The 15,548-nt window shown below is 39.0% G+C and overlaps 1 protein-coding gene and 1 pseudogene across 9 annotated transcripts in view; one reads left to right on the top strand and one right to left on the bottom strand.

The window, feature by feature from the left end:
• Positions 1–15,548, bottom strand: part of BLOC1S6 (biogenesis of lysosomal organelles complex 1 subunit 6) — a 119,029-nt gene that overhangs the window by 59,189 nt on the left and 44,292 nt on the right. For 8 of the 9 annotated variants that reach the window (XR_012022309.1, XR_012022305.1, XR_012022308.1 and 5 more), the window contains exon 2: positions 2,754–2,886. The exons of the other annotated variant lie outside the window; for it this stretch is intronic. Coding sequence is in view for 5 of the 8 variants with exons in the window: in XM_072808272.1 (XP_072664373.1) it covers positions 2,754–2,886 (133 nt within the window). In the remaining 3 variants the exon portion in view is untranslated. The remainder of the gene's footprint in view (positions 1–2,753; positions 2,887–15,548) is intronic. 9 annotated transcript variants of the gene reach the window in all.
• LOC140622550 (large ribosomal subunit protein eL20 pseudogene) lies at positions 13,407–14,580 on the top strand (annotated as a pseudogene).

The following is a 15,548-nucleotide window of genomic DNA, read 5'->3' as shown; positions in this document are numbered from 1 at the left end:
GTTTAAAGGAGTTGCCCAATTTGAACACGCTCACACAGGGTATGTGCTCACAAAATAATAAAAAAGGAAAGGGGCGGGCGCCTGGGTGGCTCAGTTAGTAGGTCATGCAACTCTTGATCTCAGGGTTGAGAGTTCGAGACCCACAGTGGGTGTGGAGATTACTTTGAAATCTTAAAAAAAAAAAGAAGGAACTGAACATAGGAAATCAGAGAAGTAGGTGTACTAAGGGAAAATCGTTTACCATTTTATCTATGGCTAACCAATCTAAAAGTTCGCTTAAGCAATTTTAACCACTTTTATATATTTACACGAGAAATATTCTTTTACATTCACAAAGTGCTAACATACTTCCACTCACTGTAACTCTGCTACTCTTTCCATCATTCTGTAAAAATAAAGAAAACCCTCACTAAAGTAGAGTCAGGAAGCTAGCAGGGGGAACAGTATTGCTCAGTTACAGGAAGGGCCTGTATTGCTCATCAATAACAGCCCCACCAGAGAAAAAATACATTGCATCTCCTATAAGTAATCAACTACCACTGCAATTCAGCCAGTAAGAAACTCATCACACTGAACTTTTGCTTTCGTCCAATGGACTTTTATTCAAAACAACCCTTCCAACTTCCTCCTCCTCCTTCTCCATAAAGTCACATTCTTTTTTTTAAGATTTTATTTATTTATTCATGAGAGAGAGAGAGAGAGAGAGGCAGAGGGAGAAGCTGGCTCCATGCAGGGGAGCCTGACACGGAACTCGATCCCAGGACTCCAGGATCACACCTTGGGCCGAAGGCAGGCGCTAAACCGCAGAGCCACCCAGGGAATCCCCATTTTCTTTATTGGATTTGCCTGTGGGTTTGCTGTAGCGTGTATTCCTCCTATTACAATTCTTTGTTATTCCTGGATAAACCCATTTTTGCTGGTAGAACAACTGACAGTTTTCTTTTTTTTTTTTTGTCTGCTTTTTAAATTTATTTATTTATGTATTTATGTATTTATTTATTGGAGTTCGATTTGCCAAACAGTTTTCTTTTTAAGGTTAACAATTCTTTCATTGCACTATGTGAGAAAACATATTTTTACATGGATTATTTCACCAACACACTCTCCTAACCTTGCCACCAAAAGGTTTATAAAAATATATGCAGAGGTCAAAAGCAATGGCTTTGAAATGTTTTAAATAGACTGAAGGACATCTTGGTTGCTTCCAAGTTTTGCCAATTATGAATCAATTTGTGTAGACATAAGCCTTCAACTACTTTGGGTAAGTATCAAGGAGCAAGATCAGTGAATTTGGTAAGAGTATGTTTAGTTTTTTTTAAGAAATTGCCAAACTGTCTTCCAAAGTAACTGTACCATTTTATATTCCCACTGGCAATGAATGAGAATTTCTATTCTCCACATCCTCACAAGCATTTGGCAATGTCAGTATTCTGGATTTTGGCCTCCTAATAGGTGTGTAATGGTATCTCATTGTTGTTTTAATTTGTATTTCCTAATAACATATGGTGTGGATCTTTTCATATGCGTATTTGATGTTTATCCTCTTTGGTGAAAGGTCTGTTCAGATCTTTTGCCCATTTTTAAATCAGGTTGTTTGTTTTCTTGTTAAGAGTTCTTTGTATATTTTAGATAATAGTCCTTTATCAGATATGTCTTTTATAAATATCTTCTCCCCTCCAGTCTGTGGCTTGTCTTCTTATCCTCTTGATATTATTTTAAAAATGAAAACTTGAGGGGCACCTGGGTGGCTTAGTTGGTTAAGTGTCTGACTGGCTCAGGTCGTGATTCTGAGGTCCTGGGATCCAGCCCTGTATTGTGTCTGGTTCATCTGGCTAGCTACTCAACCGGAAGTCTGCTTGTCCCTCTCCCTCTCCTCCTTCTGCCTCTCCCTCACTTGTGTTCTCCCTCTAGCTCCCTCTATCTCTCAAATAAATAAATAAATAAATAAATAAATAAATAAATAAATAAATAAATAAATAAATAAATTTTATTTATTTATTTTTTAATGAAAACTTGAACAGAACCTAGAATAGAGAGCTGGTTGTCTCCTTGAAAAGAGGGAAGATTCTCAAGTCTCCCACAGTAGCACCTGATCTTTTTTGACATTTATGGGTAAGGGTATCTTTCTGAAATATGCAGTGGAAATAGCAAGAGATCTGATGTCAAAGATGTGTTTCAGTCATAACTAAGACTTTTATTAGCTGTATTAGGATTTTTTTTTATTATTGCAGATGAATTAGTCCAAACTTGTCTAAGCCAAACAGGGAATTTATTAAGTCACTGAACTTGAAAATCCAGGAATTGATCTGGCTTCAGGGATAGCTATATCCATTTCCTCAAATGAAATCAGGAATATATTGCTCTCATTCACTCACTCTCTCTCCCTCCCTCCCTTTCTTTCTCTCTTTCATTCTCCACTGGGCTTTCCTCCAATTAGCTTCACTCCAGCAGCTTTCCCTGGAAAACAGCTCCAGGTTCTCATAGTTCTTACAGCTCTCAAGTGAAGCCAATTCACTCCTAGAATTCATTTATTTCATTCTCTTAAAAGCAATACAAAACAGACACCTGGGTGGCTCAGTGGTTGAGTGTCTGCCTTTGGCTCAGGTTATGATCCCAGGGTCCTAGGATTGATTCCCTCAGGGAGCCTGCTTTTCCCTCTGCCTATGTCTCTGCCTCTTTCTCTGTGTCTCTCATGAATAAATAAAATCTTTAAAACAAAAAACACCTTAAATTACTTGGATCACAATGCCTACCTGTATACCACTCTCTGTATCCAGGGGATATAGAAGATCCTGATGGGCAAATGTGGGTCCCATGTAATGGAGAGAGGTTGAGCCCCTTGATTGACAGTCCTCTTAGGAGTTCTAGAAAGGCACAGGAGTAGTTCTTTAAAGGAAAATCAGAATCCTGTTACCAAAAGGAGGAAGGAAATTGGCCCAACCAAAGCAACAGATGTCAAATATATCAGTTATGAGATTTGAATTAAGGCACTTAATCTCTGTGGTAATCTTAATCTCTCTGCTTTTGTTTTTTTCATCAGGAAAAAAGGTAGGAAGATGATAATACCAGACCCACTACTTGATATAATTCTTGTGAGTAAGAATCAAACATTCCATAAAACATAGGAAGGATCTGCAAATGGTAAAACACTATAGGAAATAACAGCACTCCCTAACTAGGTACTCATGTGCCAGAAAAATATTATTTTTGTTATTAGTGCCTTGGTTACATATATTCACCAACCTTAACTTGGTTTATTTCTATTTATTTATTTATTTTTTTTTTTATTTTTTTATTTTCTTAACTTGGTTTCTTAAATAGACTTCTATGGTAAGACAAAAGAGACTAAATGATTTAAATAAATATCAGAGGACTTCACAATTCTGTATTTTATTACAAACTTAGTTCTTTTGTACAAATCAATGCCATACAAAAGGTAGTTTTGAGGAAGGGGAATATCCACTGGCTAAGCTGAAAACTAATATTCCAGACCTACAGAGTTAGAAGATCAAGTCTTGAAGTATAGAAAATACCACCAACACCAAGGCTTTCTTCAGCATCAGGACCTCTTTGAATGTTCTCATTTTATTGAGGGCGGGGGGGAAACGGGTGAGGGGTCTATTTTCTTCCATTTTTGTTTAGCATTCTGATGTCTGACTTATGATATTCATGAGTAAATGAATATTCATAATATTGAGCGGTAATCATTTGAAATATTAGTGCTTTGGTACTATTAGTAAAACTAGTGACAACTTTATTGTTAAAATTGTTAATAATGGTTCAAAAGACAATAATTCTTTCACGTTAGAGTTTTCACAAAATTCATTTGTTAATCTTAGTGTGTAGATATCAAAGGGGAAACCAACCATTATTGCTGTTTCTCTTTCTAGGTGATGCAGAAAGTGGGGTTTTAATGACTATAGGCAGGATATATTATTCCAGTACTGAGCTTTCCTTTTAGGATCGATTTATTTAGGAGCACCTGGGTGGTTCAGTGGTTGATCATCTGCCTTTGGCTAAGGGCATGATCCCAGTATCCTGGGATCGAGTCCCGCATTGGGCTCCTTGCATGGAGCCTGCTTTTCCCTCTGCCTATGTCTCTGCGTCTCTTTGCGTCTCTCATGAATAAATAAATAAATTTTTAAAAAGGATTTATTTTAATTAGCTAGGGTCTATTTATCATGCTTCATTAAAATTGCTAAATGTAGTACATGCATTAGCTTTCCATAATAGTCCTTATTACTTACTTAAAAATATTCTCTTCACAATGTTTATGAATAATTTCCAAAGATCCTCCAGACCAGATGGTGAGATGATATATAAAAATTCACTTTCTTTGTAATGTAATGAGGTCAATAATAGAGTTCAGAATCTCCACTGCTTTTTTCAATTTAAAAATTCCTATAGGGATGCCTGGGTGGCTCAGCAGTTGAGCATCTGTCTTTGACTCAGGGTGTGATCCTGGGGTTCTGGAATTGAGTCCCACCTCAGGCTCCCTGCATGGAGCCTGCTTCTCCCTCTGCCTATGTCTCTGCCCCCCCCCCCTCTCTCAATCTGTCTCTCATGAATAAATAAATAAAACCTTAAAAAAAATTCCTATGAACCAGGGCATCTGGGTGGCTCAGTGGGTTAGGTGTCTAACACTTGGTTTTAGCTCAGGTCATGGTCTTAGGGTGGTGAGATCGAGACCTGTGTTTATGCAGAGTTTGCTTGTCCCTCTCCTTCTGTTCTTCCCTGCACTTGTGTGCTCTCTCTCTCAAATAAAGAAAGAAAAAAAATTTTTAATTCCAGTGAATCAAGTTATTTTTTTAAAGGTTTATTTATTTATTCATGAGAGACACAGAGAAAGGCAGAGACATAGGCAGAGGGAGATGCAGGCTCCTCGCAGGGATCCCCTCCTGGGATCACAACCTGAGCCAAAGGCAGATGCTCAACCACTGAGCCACCCAGACATCCCAAAACAAAGTATCTTAAAATCATTGCCCTAGTTTTTGGCCTTCCTATAAATTTACCATCAATATGTTTTGAATTATCTTATGAAAGTGACATCATTAATTATTCACTTACCTTCATCTTTTAAGTAATTTTTTCTAAACTGCTCATTTAATGTACTAGATGAAAAAGCACATTTAAAAGCATTAATTTTGGGGCGCCTGGATGGCTCAGTCAGTTAAGCATCTGCCTTTGGCTGCCCTGGCTCACCAGGGTGGTGAGATCCAGCCCCACACCCTGCTCCCTGCTCAGCGGGTAATTCTCCCTCTGCCCCTCCCCCTGCTCATGCTTGTGCTTTCTCTCTCTCTGAAATAAATAAATAAAATAAAAAATAAAAGCATTAATTTTTAGTAACAGCTGTTAAAAACAACAGTCCCCAAAGTCATTTAAGCTCCATGTCACCAAACCAGATTTAAATACACTTTTGGCTCTCCCAGAAATGCAATTTTAAACCTGTTCCATCAGAAATCACCTGATGGACACTAGTTAGGTCATCTGCCTGGGAGACCTCTGCCATCTCCTAAAGGGAAGTAACTTTGCAATAAGCAATCCGCTTTCTTGCCAGTATAAATTCCGAGTCCCTGCTCCTTTCTGCCTGTGAAAATCTTTCATTTTGTACAGCTCCTTGGTGCTACTTTCTATCTGCTAGACTGGATGCTGTCTAATCCAAGTCGATTTTTGCTCAAATAAACTCTGAAAATGTTTAATATGCCTCACTTTAACTTTTAACATAACTAAAGATTTCCAAGTGTCATTTTACATTTTAGGGTTTTGGAAAAGTCTCTATTATAAGTTCTCGGTGTGGGCGGGGGGGGGGGGATGGACTCTTAATTTACATAAAGACACGAATACAGTCTGTCTGTATTTCATCATAAACCTGATAGAACTATTCCTTAATGTCATGACTACTGCAGGATTTTGCCAGTTCTGGTTGCCCTGAAACCTGTTAACAGATTTCAACCAAATGAGATTGAAGATCTAATTGGCTGTATTAAACGATTCATGAATCAGCACCCCATCTAGCAAGTGGAGAGGCACTCTGAGGAGTTGTACAAAATGCAAGGTTTTCATAGAGCGTGGGGACAAGAAAGTCTCTAGCAAAAGAAAAGGATTGTTCCAAAGGAAGCTGTTTGTCTGGGGCAGAGCAAGGCCTCTTACTATGCAGATTACCTCACTTTTGGGGGATGGAGAGGTCCCAGGTGACAGACTCTTTGGCACTGGTGGAAAGAAACATTTCCTGATTGACGCCTTAAGGCCACTTTTCTTGGGGAGGCCAATTATATTGGGTATTAAGCTCCGGTTTGGGAACTCTAAGTAACATCACTTGAGGCCTGCGATTTTTTCTTTCTTTCTTTCTTTTGTTCTTTCTTTCTTTCTTTCTTTCTTTTTTTTTTAACAATTTTCCCTTCTCATTGGACTCTCAATTTCACTGAGATGTGATCAAATTTTAAGGCATTAGCACTACTCTCAGCTACTGCTCTGCAGTTCACAGGTTTGTTGCTCCTTTGTGTGGGATCTATAACTTTTTTACTTAGCCTTGTGATGTAGGTGATGGTTTGTTCAACTTCTTTAAGTTGGTTATTTTCCTCATACCTTAGATGTTCCAGTCTTAGAGAGTTCATTTGCTTGGTGGTTAGCAGCTATAAACATATTTAAGGCTTTTGAGAGAATATAATGCACCAGGGAGATTATTATAACCAGGGAGGATTACTATAAGCAGGGTAATTCCTAGTATTTGGAGTGTACCTTAGAGCCATGGTCCCCAGGACCTAAACCAATCAAAATCAAATAAGCCAAAGAAAGACCCCATGGAAGGAGTTCACTTTTTTAAACCAAACAGTTTTAACCTCCCCAGGAGGGTAAATCCAGACATAGCAGGTGGTGTTGGACACTGCACTAACACCTCCATGATCAGCTGAAAGATAATCAAGAGCTATTCAATTATTAAGGATAATTTTAACCAGAGAGTCTAAGGATTTTTGGGGGGCTGCTGTTGCTTTAGCAGATTTTGTAATGATTTTAAGAATTAAGTTTTTGTTCAAAGCTTCATTTGCATTTATCCCTAACCGGGGAAATAGGAACCTGCCAAAAGAAGTATCCTTTTTTTGTTTTAAAGGTTTTTTTTTTTTTTTTTTTTTTAATTTAGCTATTCATGAGAGACAGAGAGAGAGAGGCAGATACATAGGCAGAGGGAGAGGTAGGCTCCATGCAGGGGGCCCAATGTGGGACTCAACCCTGGGACTCCGGGATCATACCCTGAGTCAAAGACAGATGCTCAACTGCTGAGCCACCCAGGCATGCCAAGAAGTATCCTTTTTAATTTAACTATGTAAATTTAGGGACGCCTGGGTGGCTCAGCTGTGTATCTCTCAGGAATAAATAAATAAAATCTCTTAAAAACAATGTAAATGTAGAAGAGTTACCAATGAGATTGTCACCAGCTAGACCCCAAGACCTTTTACTGCCCACCTGCTTATACCCACCAACCCTTTGTCCCATGTTTTTCCTTTAGCTCATCTTTCCAGCTTATCTCTTAACTCAGGCAAGAGACCTGAGTGGCATAGCTCCATGATGGAAACTGAAACTGCCCTTTAAGCAGTAATGACTGCCCTGACAAGACCTCCATCTGGCCCAGACCACCCAGACCAGTTGAAGCTCAACCTCCAACTCACACCTGTGCAGATGGACCAGGGAGTCACCCATGGAGACTGATGACAGCTACCTTTACCTCATTATAATGCCAAAATCTCTGCCCAAGGACAAGCATAAGCCTCATTGACATAACATACAATGTATGTATAGGCATGTTTCCTTAAGGCACATGCACACCTCTACCTACAAGAATTCCCATGATATCCTATGCTGCAAATCAAGTTTATTATATGTGACAACTCCACTTGATATAGTTTCTGTGACTCACCAAAGGAGCAAACTCATGTTTGTTCAGTTGTAAGATGTCTTATTTTATTTGTGAAAAATTGGAGGCACAGTTAGATTTTTCCCCACCCTGAATAAAAGAGGTAACCATGGGGCACCTTGGTGGCTCAGTGGTTGAGCATTTGCCTTTGGCTCAGGTAGTGATCTTGGGGTCCTGGGATCAAGTCCCACATCCGGCTTCCTGCAGGGAGCCTGCTTCTCCCTCTGCTATGTCTCTGTCTCTTTCTGTGTGTCTCTCATAAATAAATAAATAAAGCTTAAAAATAATAAAATAAAATAAAATAAAATAAAATAAAATAAAATAAAATAAAATAGGTCACCCATCCCCCCCTTAGCAATGACCTGGGAGATACTGCTGGGGAAGCCATCCTTTTGGGCCAGTGCCAGAAAAGGACAGGAGAAGAAAGAGAAGGGTTTTGTGTTTACAGTATGATGTCTTGATCCAGCATCTGGGGTGGAGGCAGTCTACACCTTGATGTCAGCTACTTTTCTTCTGTCAATTTGATTTAGAGGTCTCTAGCATCTTTTCATTTTACAGCTGGGCCAGTGGTCAGGAGCACTTGGGACAACCCCTTTAAGGGCATGAGGACTGTTTTTCTCTGATGATGTTTTACAATACCAAGTTATTAGGCTCTCGACTATAAAAAAAAACAGGTTTCTTTTTTTTTTAAGATTTTATTTATTTATTTGAGACAGAACACAAGCAGGGGTAGGGAGTAGAGAGAGAAGCAGGCTCCCCACTGAGCTGGGAGCCCAACTCAGAGCCCAACCCAGGACCCTGGGATCATGACCTGAGCTGAAAGCAGACACTTAACCAACTGAGCCACCCAGGTGCCCCCAGACAGGTTTCTTTTAACAGGATTCAGGAAAGCTTCTTAACCTGTTGATGACAGGCTTGAGCATAAAACATTAGAGACTTATAGTAGCTGGCCATATTAGCATGAAACAGCAGGGATCAGTAGAAGGTTGTAGACTGATAGAATTTCTAGAATTTTGCAAGGTTTTGTTAAGGCTCTAGTGATTTGTCTGGTGAAGTGGGTGTCTTGACTCCTAGAGATGATGGAAAGTACACCTCAGTAAGAAACATTTTTTTTAGACTCCATTTACTTATTCATGAGAGACAGAGAGAGGCAGAGATATAGGCAGAGGGAGAAGCAGGCTCCCTGCCCGATTCAGGACTCAATCCCAGGACTCTGAGATCATGCTCTGAGCCAAAGGCCGATGCTCAACCACTGAGCCACCCAAGTACCCTAGGAAACTTTTTTTTTAACCAGTTTTTTGTTTTTGTTTGGTTTTACTGTGAAGACATCAGCCTTGTAGCAAGGAAAGATTCAACCCCACCTGGAAAACACACGTACAAATATATACTGATAATTCTTACTAAGTGGCAGCTTAATAAAGTCCAGTTGCAGGTATTAAAATTTTATAGAAGTCTCTACACTAATGCCTATTTATAACCTGAGTCCTCTTAAATGTACGATGGTGGGCAAAGGAGGACAAAAACTGAAAATTGGGCTTTGTCAAGGAGCCAAAAAAGAAGAAAGCAACTGTCTTGGGCTTCTCATAGTCCTGTTTCTTAAATTTATAACCACTATGTGTCTATATTAATACTAATTTTTTCAGATGCAGACTGTTGCCATGTCACAAGGACATTACGATGGCAAAAGTGTGGCAAAAAGGGGCCATTTGCACAACAGAATGGACTTTATCTGTATGTGCCACAATCTTACAAATATAAAAAAGGCTTAGTATTATTTATTTGACAATATTTTCTATGTAATCTACATAGTAAATAAGCCTAATTAGTTTTACAACTCTTTTGTAATATTTCAAGTCAAAGAGACTTAAGAATTTGATTTTGGGAAGTCTGTCAAAAATATTTGTTTTAAAGTTTTTAAGCACTTATCTAAATGGGGTCTTGGATCATTATAAAACTTGATATTTAAAAGATAAAGAAACTTATAAAAACCTTATCAAAAGCAGATTAAAAGTTCAAGAAAACTTTGTTCTTTTAACAGAGAGAAGACTGGGTCACCTGGGTGGCTCAGCGGTTGAGTGTTTGCCTTTGGCTCAGGGCATGATCCTAGAGTCCTTGGATGGAGTCCCACATCGGGCTCTCAGCATGCTGCCTGCTTCTCACTCTGCCTATGTCTCTGCCTCTCTCTTTCTGTGTCTCTCATGAATAAATAAATAAAATCTTAAAAAAAAGAAGAAGACCAAATTTTAACTTTGTACCAGCTTAATTTTGATATTAAAACTTATTTTTTAATAAATTTATTTTAATCTTAGCCACCTTGACCACACATTAAAATTTTTTGAGAGTTTTTTTTCTATATTCTGATTTCATCCTATTGTTACTGAAATCCAAGTTCATCTGCTCAACCCCCAAAAGCTAATACTTGAGAGACAAGTGTTGGTCTGAAAGGAAGGGTTGCTAAGGGTGCCTGGGTGGCTCAGTCAGCTAAGTGACTGGCTCTTGGTTTTGGCTCAGGTCACCATCTCAGAGTGGTGATATGGAGCCCTGAGCCCATACTCAGATTTTCTGAGCATGGAGTCTGTTTAGGATTCTCTCTCTCTCTCTCTCTCTGCCCCCCTCCACCCCTCCCTCTGCTCACTCTCCCTTTGTGCACTCATTCTTTCTCTTTCTCTCTCTCAAAAATAAATAAATCTTTTCTAAAAATTTAAAAAGGAAAGGTTGCTTTATTCATGAGGCTAGGCAACCTGGGAAGATGGTGGACTAATGTCCAAAGACCATCTCCACAAAGTCCTCGACCAAGCAGGGTGTTTTTAAGGGGAAGGCACTAGAAAGTGGTAGAGTCCACATGCAGGGGAAGCATTCTTAATGTGATCTCAAGTGGACTTGCCGGCATAAGGGAAGACTGTTCAGTAATGTAGTCAAGCTGGATCTTCTATGAATAGATTGTTCTTTGTTTCCCCCCAGGCCAGTGTTCTGTTGAAATCTCAAAGAAGCTATAATTAGTCAACCTATAAGCTAGATGGCACAGGTCAGTGAGTTAGAGATATGTAGCCTTCAAACTGCTTGGAATACAATTACACAGTGTTTCCATTTCAAACCAACCTTATTTTAGGACAAAATTATTATTATTATTATTATTATTATTATTATTTTACTATTATTTGTGGGGCATCCCAATTAGGTGGGGGCTGGTGGCACAGGTGGTGAAAGAATTCACCCAGAATTCAAGGCAGCAAAAAGAGATAGAAGTTTATTGAATACACTGCAAGGGAGTGGTGGGCAGGGCAACAAAGGAGACACCGACTGTAACAAGACAGTGGTGAGGGGCCACAGTTATCGGGCACAGTGAGTAGGTATGAGAATGCATGAAATCGTCCCTTTTTTGGTAATCTTAGGAACTGAGCCTGGTCCTAATTGGTCAGTTAGGGCCTATGGCTATTTCGAGGTGGGTTGCTTGAGCCTATTTGCATTACATGTTTGCATTCAGCCCGGCAGTCACTGTGAGCCCTTTTGCCTTACTCAGGTTTTCACTGCTCAAGCTTGTCGCTTAAAAGTGGCCTCTAAATTATTATTATTACTGAAAACATATCTCATTTTCCTGACATAGGGAGATGTTTCTTATTGTTTTTAGTAGTTTTAATTACACATTAATCAAAAATTTTAACCTTAGAAACCTTGGTTTCTAGTTACAGGTGCCAAGGGCAGGTCATCCTAAGGCCACTCTGGCGAATGTTATTTTGAGTTAAAAGCAATTAAAACCCAAAAGATTTGGGAAAAGCTCTTCACGTCTCTCTCAACTGCCTGCTTGTACTAAGAGAGCTATTAAGAGTCTCTTTCCTTAAGTAATTTACCTACATCATAGAGCAACCTTTGCCTTCCAAATATCTCCTCTCACCTTCCTGCTAACGGTCCTTCTCCTCCTTGTATCCTCAGACCTCATCCATCCCCTTAGCTCTTATAAGCCTCATGTTGCCTCATTGTCTTTGGAATTTCTATGTCTATGTGGATTTCCTGTGCATACGCCATTAAATTAGATTTTCTCTTCTATATGTGTCACATGTCAATTTGATTCTTAGTCCAGCTAGAAGGACCTTGAAGGATAAAGGAAATTCATCCTCCTTAACACATTGAAAACTAAGTAAGCAATTGTGATCAGTCTGGCATATAATTTTCACATCTTCAAATTAATAAATATTTTAAATTTTTAGAAGCATGTGTCTTTTTAACTTAATGTAACAGTAATATATTTAAATAATTTTAGCTTCTCTTTACTAGGAAGCCAAAAATAGATAAACCTATGTTTAGTAATTAGTGTTAGAGTATTTTGTCTTATTTGGAAATACTCTAGATATTTAATGAATTTAACTTAACCAATTATTTGCCCCAAAACTTTGAGGAAACTATTGTTGGGGAGGACATTGATCCCTTACCTAAATTTTTTAATTTATCCATTTGTTTGGGATGCCTGGGTGGCTCAGTGGTTGAGCATCTGCCTTCGGCTCAGGGCCTAATTCTGGAGACCCAGGATTGAGCCCCACATCAGGCTTCCTGCATGGAGCCTGCTTCTCCCTCTGCCTGTGTCTCTGCCTCTCTCTCTGTGTTTTTCATGAATAAATAAATAAAATAGTTTTTAAATCCATTTGTTTTTAACGATTGTATTTAGATTACTTACAAAGACTTTATGAACATTAGACAAAGTCAGTCATTATTTTAAGCCATAATTTTTGTGTTAATAGATGAGATAACAAAGTTATTTGGCTAGTAAACTTACGTAGATAAAAGTTTTATTTATTTTTTTTTTTTAGGTTTTATTTTTTTTTTTTTAATTTTTTTTTTTTTAATTTATGATAGTCACACAGAGAGAGAGAGAGGCAGAGACATAGGCAGAGGGAGAAGCAGGCTCCATGCACCGGGAGCCCGACATGGGATTCAATCCCGGGTCTCCAGGATTGCGCCCTGGGCCAAAGGCAGGCGCTAAACCACTGCGCCACCCAGGGATCCCAAAAGTTTTATATTTAATGTTCATAACTCTAAGGACATGTTTCATTAAGCCATCAATCCCAGACTAGCTTTTATATAAAAAAGGAATTTTTTAGATCACATGGACTTGAAAAGCATTTGGGTTAGTTTCTATATTTTTGAGTTTTTAATTTACAAGCCCAATCCTTACAAACACTTGTTTGTTCTTTAAATGAACTAAATAGAGCCCTTTTGTAAGCTAATTTTAGCAATACAATCAGGAGGTAGAAACACACTTCCAACCCATACAAGGACCACATGTGAACATGTTAGACATACCTTATAGCTTCTGTTTGAAAATTCTGCTATGAAATAAATACAAAATTTACTAGTTATAATGGTTGAATTTGAAAAAAAAATTTTAGTAGATGAAATAAGTTTATTGATCCAGATCGCTAAAGCTTTTTTTTTAAAGCTTTTTAAGCTTTTTTTTATAGCTTTTTTTTTTAAGATTTTTTTTTTAATTTATTTGAAAGAAAGAGAGAAAGAAGCAAGCATGAGCCAGGTAAAGCGCAGAGGGAGAGGGAGTAGGACAAGCAGACTCCTGCTGAGCAAGGAGCCCGAAACAGGCTCAGTTTCACAACCCTGGAGGATCAGGACCCTGGGATCAGGACCTGAGCCAAAAGCAGGTGCTTAATGGACTAAGCCTCCCAGGCAGCCTCGCTAGAGCTTTTTAAAAATATATTTATGGTCTTTCGTGGGTGGGGACAAGAACAGAGCGTGCACCATGAAGGCCTCAGGCACATTGCCAGAGTACAAGGTGGTGGGGGCACTGCCTACAGACCCCCAAATGTCCCAGTCCACCCCTCTATTGCATGCATATCTTTGCACCTAATCATGTTGTTGCAGAGTCCCACTTCTGGTACTTTTGTGAGATCGTTTGAGTGTGACAATCAAGAAAGAATTCTGAAGAAGTGTTCTGGTATAGCTTAGTAAGTTTATTTAAGTAGCAAGGGGAAAGGACCCGTGGGCAGAAAAAGCTGCATTCTTTCTATATGAAGCTGGTGGTTATATGCTTAGTGCTCAAGGGGGAGGGAACGTGCAGGAAGAATTAGATCATAAATATCTTCTTCGAATTTCTACTTATAAAACTACTTTCTCAAGATTTCTTTGGCACTTATCATTTAGCTTGATATTCACTATTGGTGAGACATACAGGCAGTCCTGAGACCCTTTAAGAATGTAGCAGCCAGCACCTATTTGATCCTTGTCAAAACTATGCAGGCTATAGGTCAGCCGTCTGAGCTAAAGGTGAATAATTTTCTTCTTTTATCCTTAATCACTTTGTGTCTCAGCTGAACAAGCTGAGGAAGTCTTCAGGGGAAATTGTGTACTGGACAGGTGTTCAAAAAATCCCCAATGTGGGCGAAGGACTTTGGCATCTGGCTGTGCTATGACTCCCACGGTGGCAGCGACAACACATACAGACAGTACCAGGACCTACCACTGCTGGCAATGTCACCCAGTGCTACCAAGACAGGGGTGTCTGGCACCCTTTTCAAGTACACTTGGTCCAGATCATGAAGGTAGAGGAGACTGCAGCCAGCAAGTGCTGCTCACGAGACGCCAAAATCTAATTCCCAATACCCCACTGGGTCCTACCTTGCCAGCACAAGCCATGCTTCACCACCAGGAGACCCAACACCTTCTCTTAGATGCAGAGCTTCCCTGTCCCCAGGTCTGCCCAAATAAACTCCTTGGAAAAAAAACAAAACAAAAAAATAATAATATATTTATAGATAGATACATACAGACGTAGATACATGGGTTTGTGGAGAAGACACTTAAGATTTATATTTGTCCTTGGCAAATAAAGTTTTAAGTGGACTTTCCTCCTCGTTTTTTTTTATCAGCATTACCTTCCTGGAATTTGCATTTTAAGGACATGGACTAGATTAAGAATTTCTGGAAAAGACGAGGCAGATACTGTGTATTTACAGCGCAAAGGTACAGAAGAAAAAGACAAGCACTTTCTAGAAGGACTTTCCTTCTCTTAAGACCAGAATTTTTACAACACTTATAAGCCTTTTAAGATAAATAAGGGAGGTTTTGGGACTGGTAAAAAGGATTGGTCTTTCTATTATTTTTGGAGTCACACCTCTGGGCCTGTAACGACTAGATCTGTAAGACAGCCATTTTTCATTTCTCAAAGAACTGGATTGTCGTCTAAATAATATCAAAGGACTGACATCACCCATCTAGCAATGAGAAAGTTTTCTTTTCCTGTGGTTACATTTAGCTTAGCAGAGAAGGCCTTAAAATTTTTTATCAGGCTCCAAATATTAGCTTTTAATTTGACCAAACTTCTGATAATAATGTTATTAAATTTTCAAAATATCTTGTTCAATTTTAGCTGGCACAAACAGTAAAGATTGCTGGCAGTATTAAGCAGCCTCATGAACTCGAGAGGGGTCCTCAAAGAGGGTGTAAAAGGTATTTTTTTACGGGATTTAGAGCCACTCCCAAAGATAGTACAGGCCAGACAGGCAAAAAGCCAAACCACGTTAAGATGCAAAAGGAGATGAGCAAGGAAACAGCTATTCCCAGGAGAAAAAAGATTAATAGCCAACAGGGTCTGGATTTGGAAAGAAAGGGATAACGTGAATTTTTATTTCCCTCTCTC

Source organism: Canis lupus, chromosome 32, assembly GCF_048164855.1.
Source record: "Canis lupus baileyi chromosome 32, mCanLup2.hap1, whole genome shotgun sequence".
NCBI lineage: Eukaryota > Metazoa > Chordata > Mammalia > Carnivora > Canidae > Canis > Canis lupus.
Note: the sequence above shows the minus strand (reverse complement) of the source record. Positions and strands in the feature narration are given on the sequence as shown.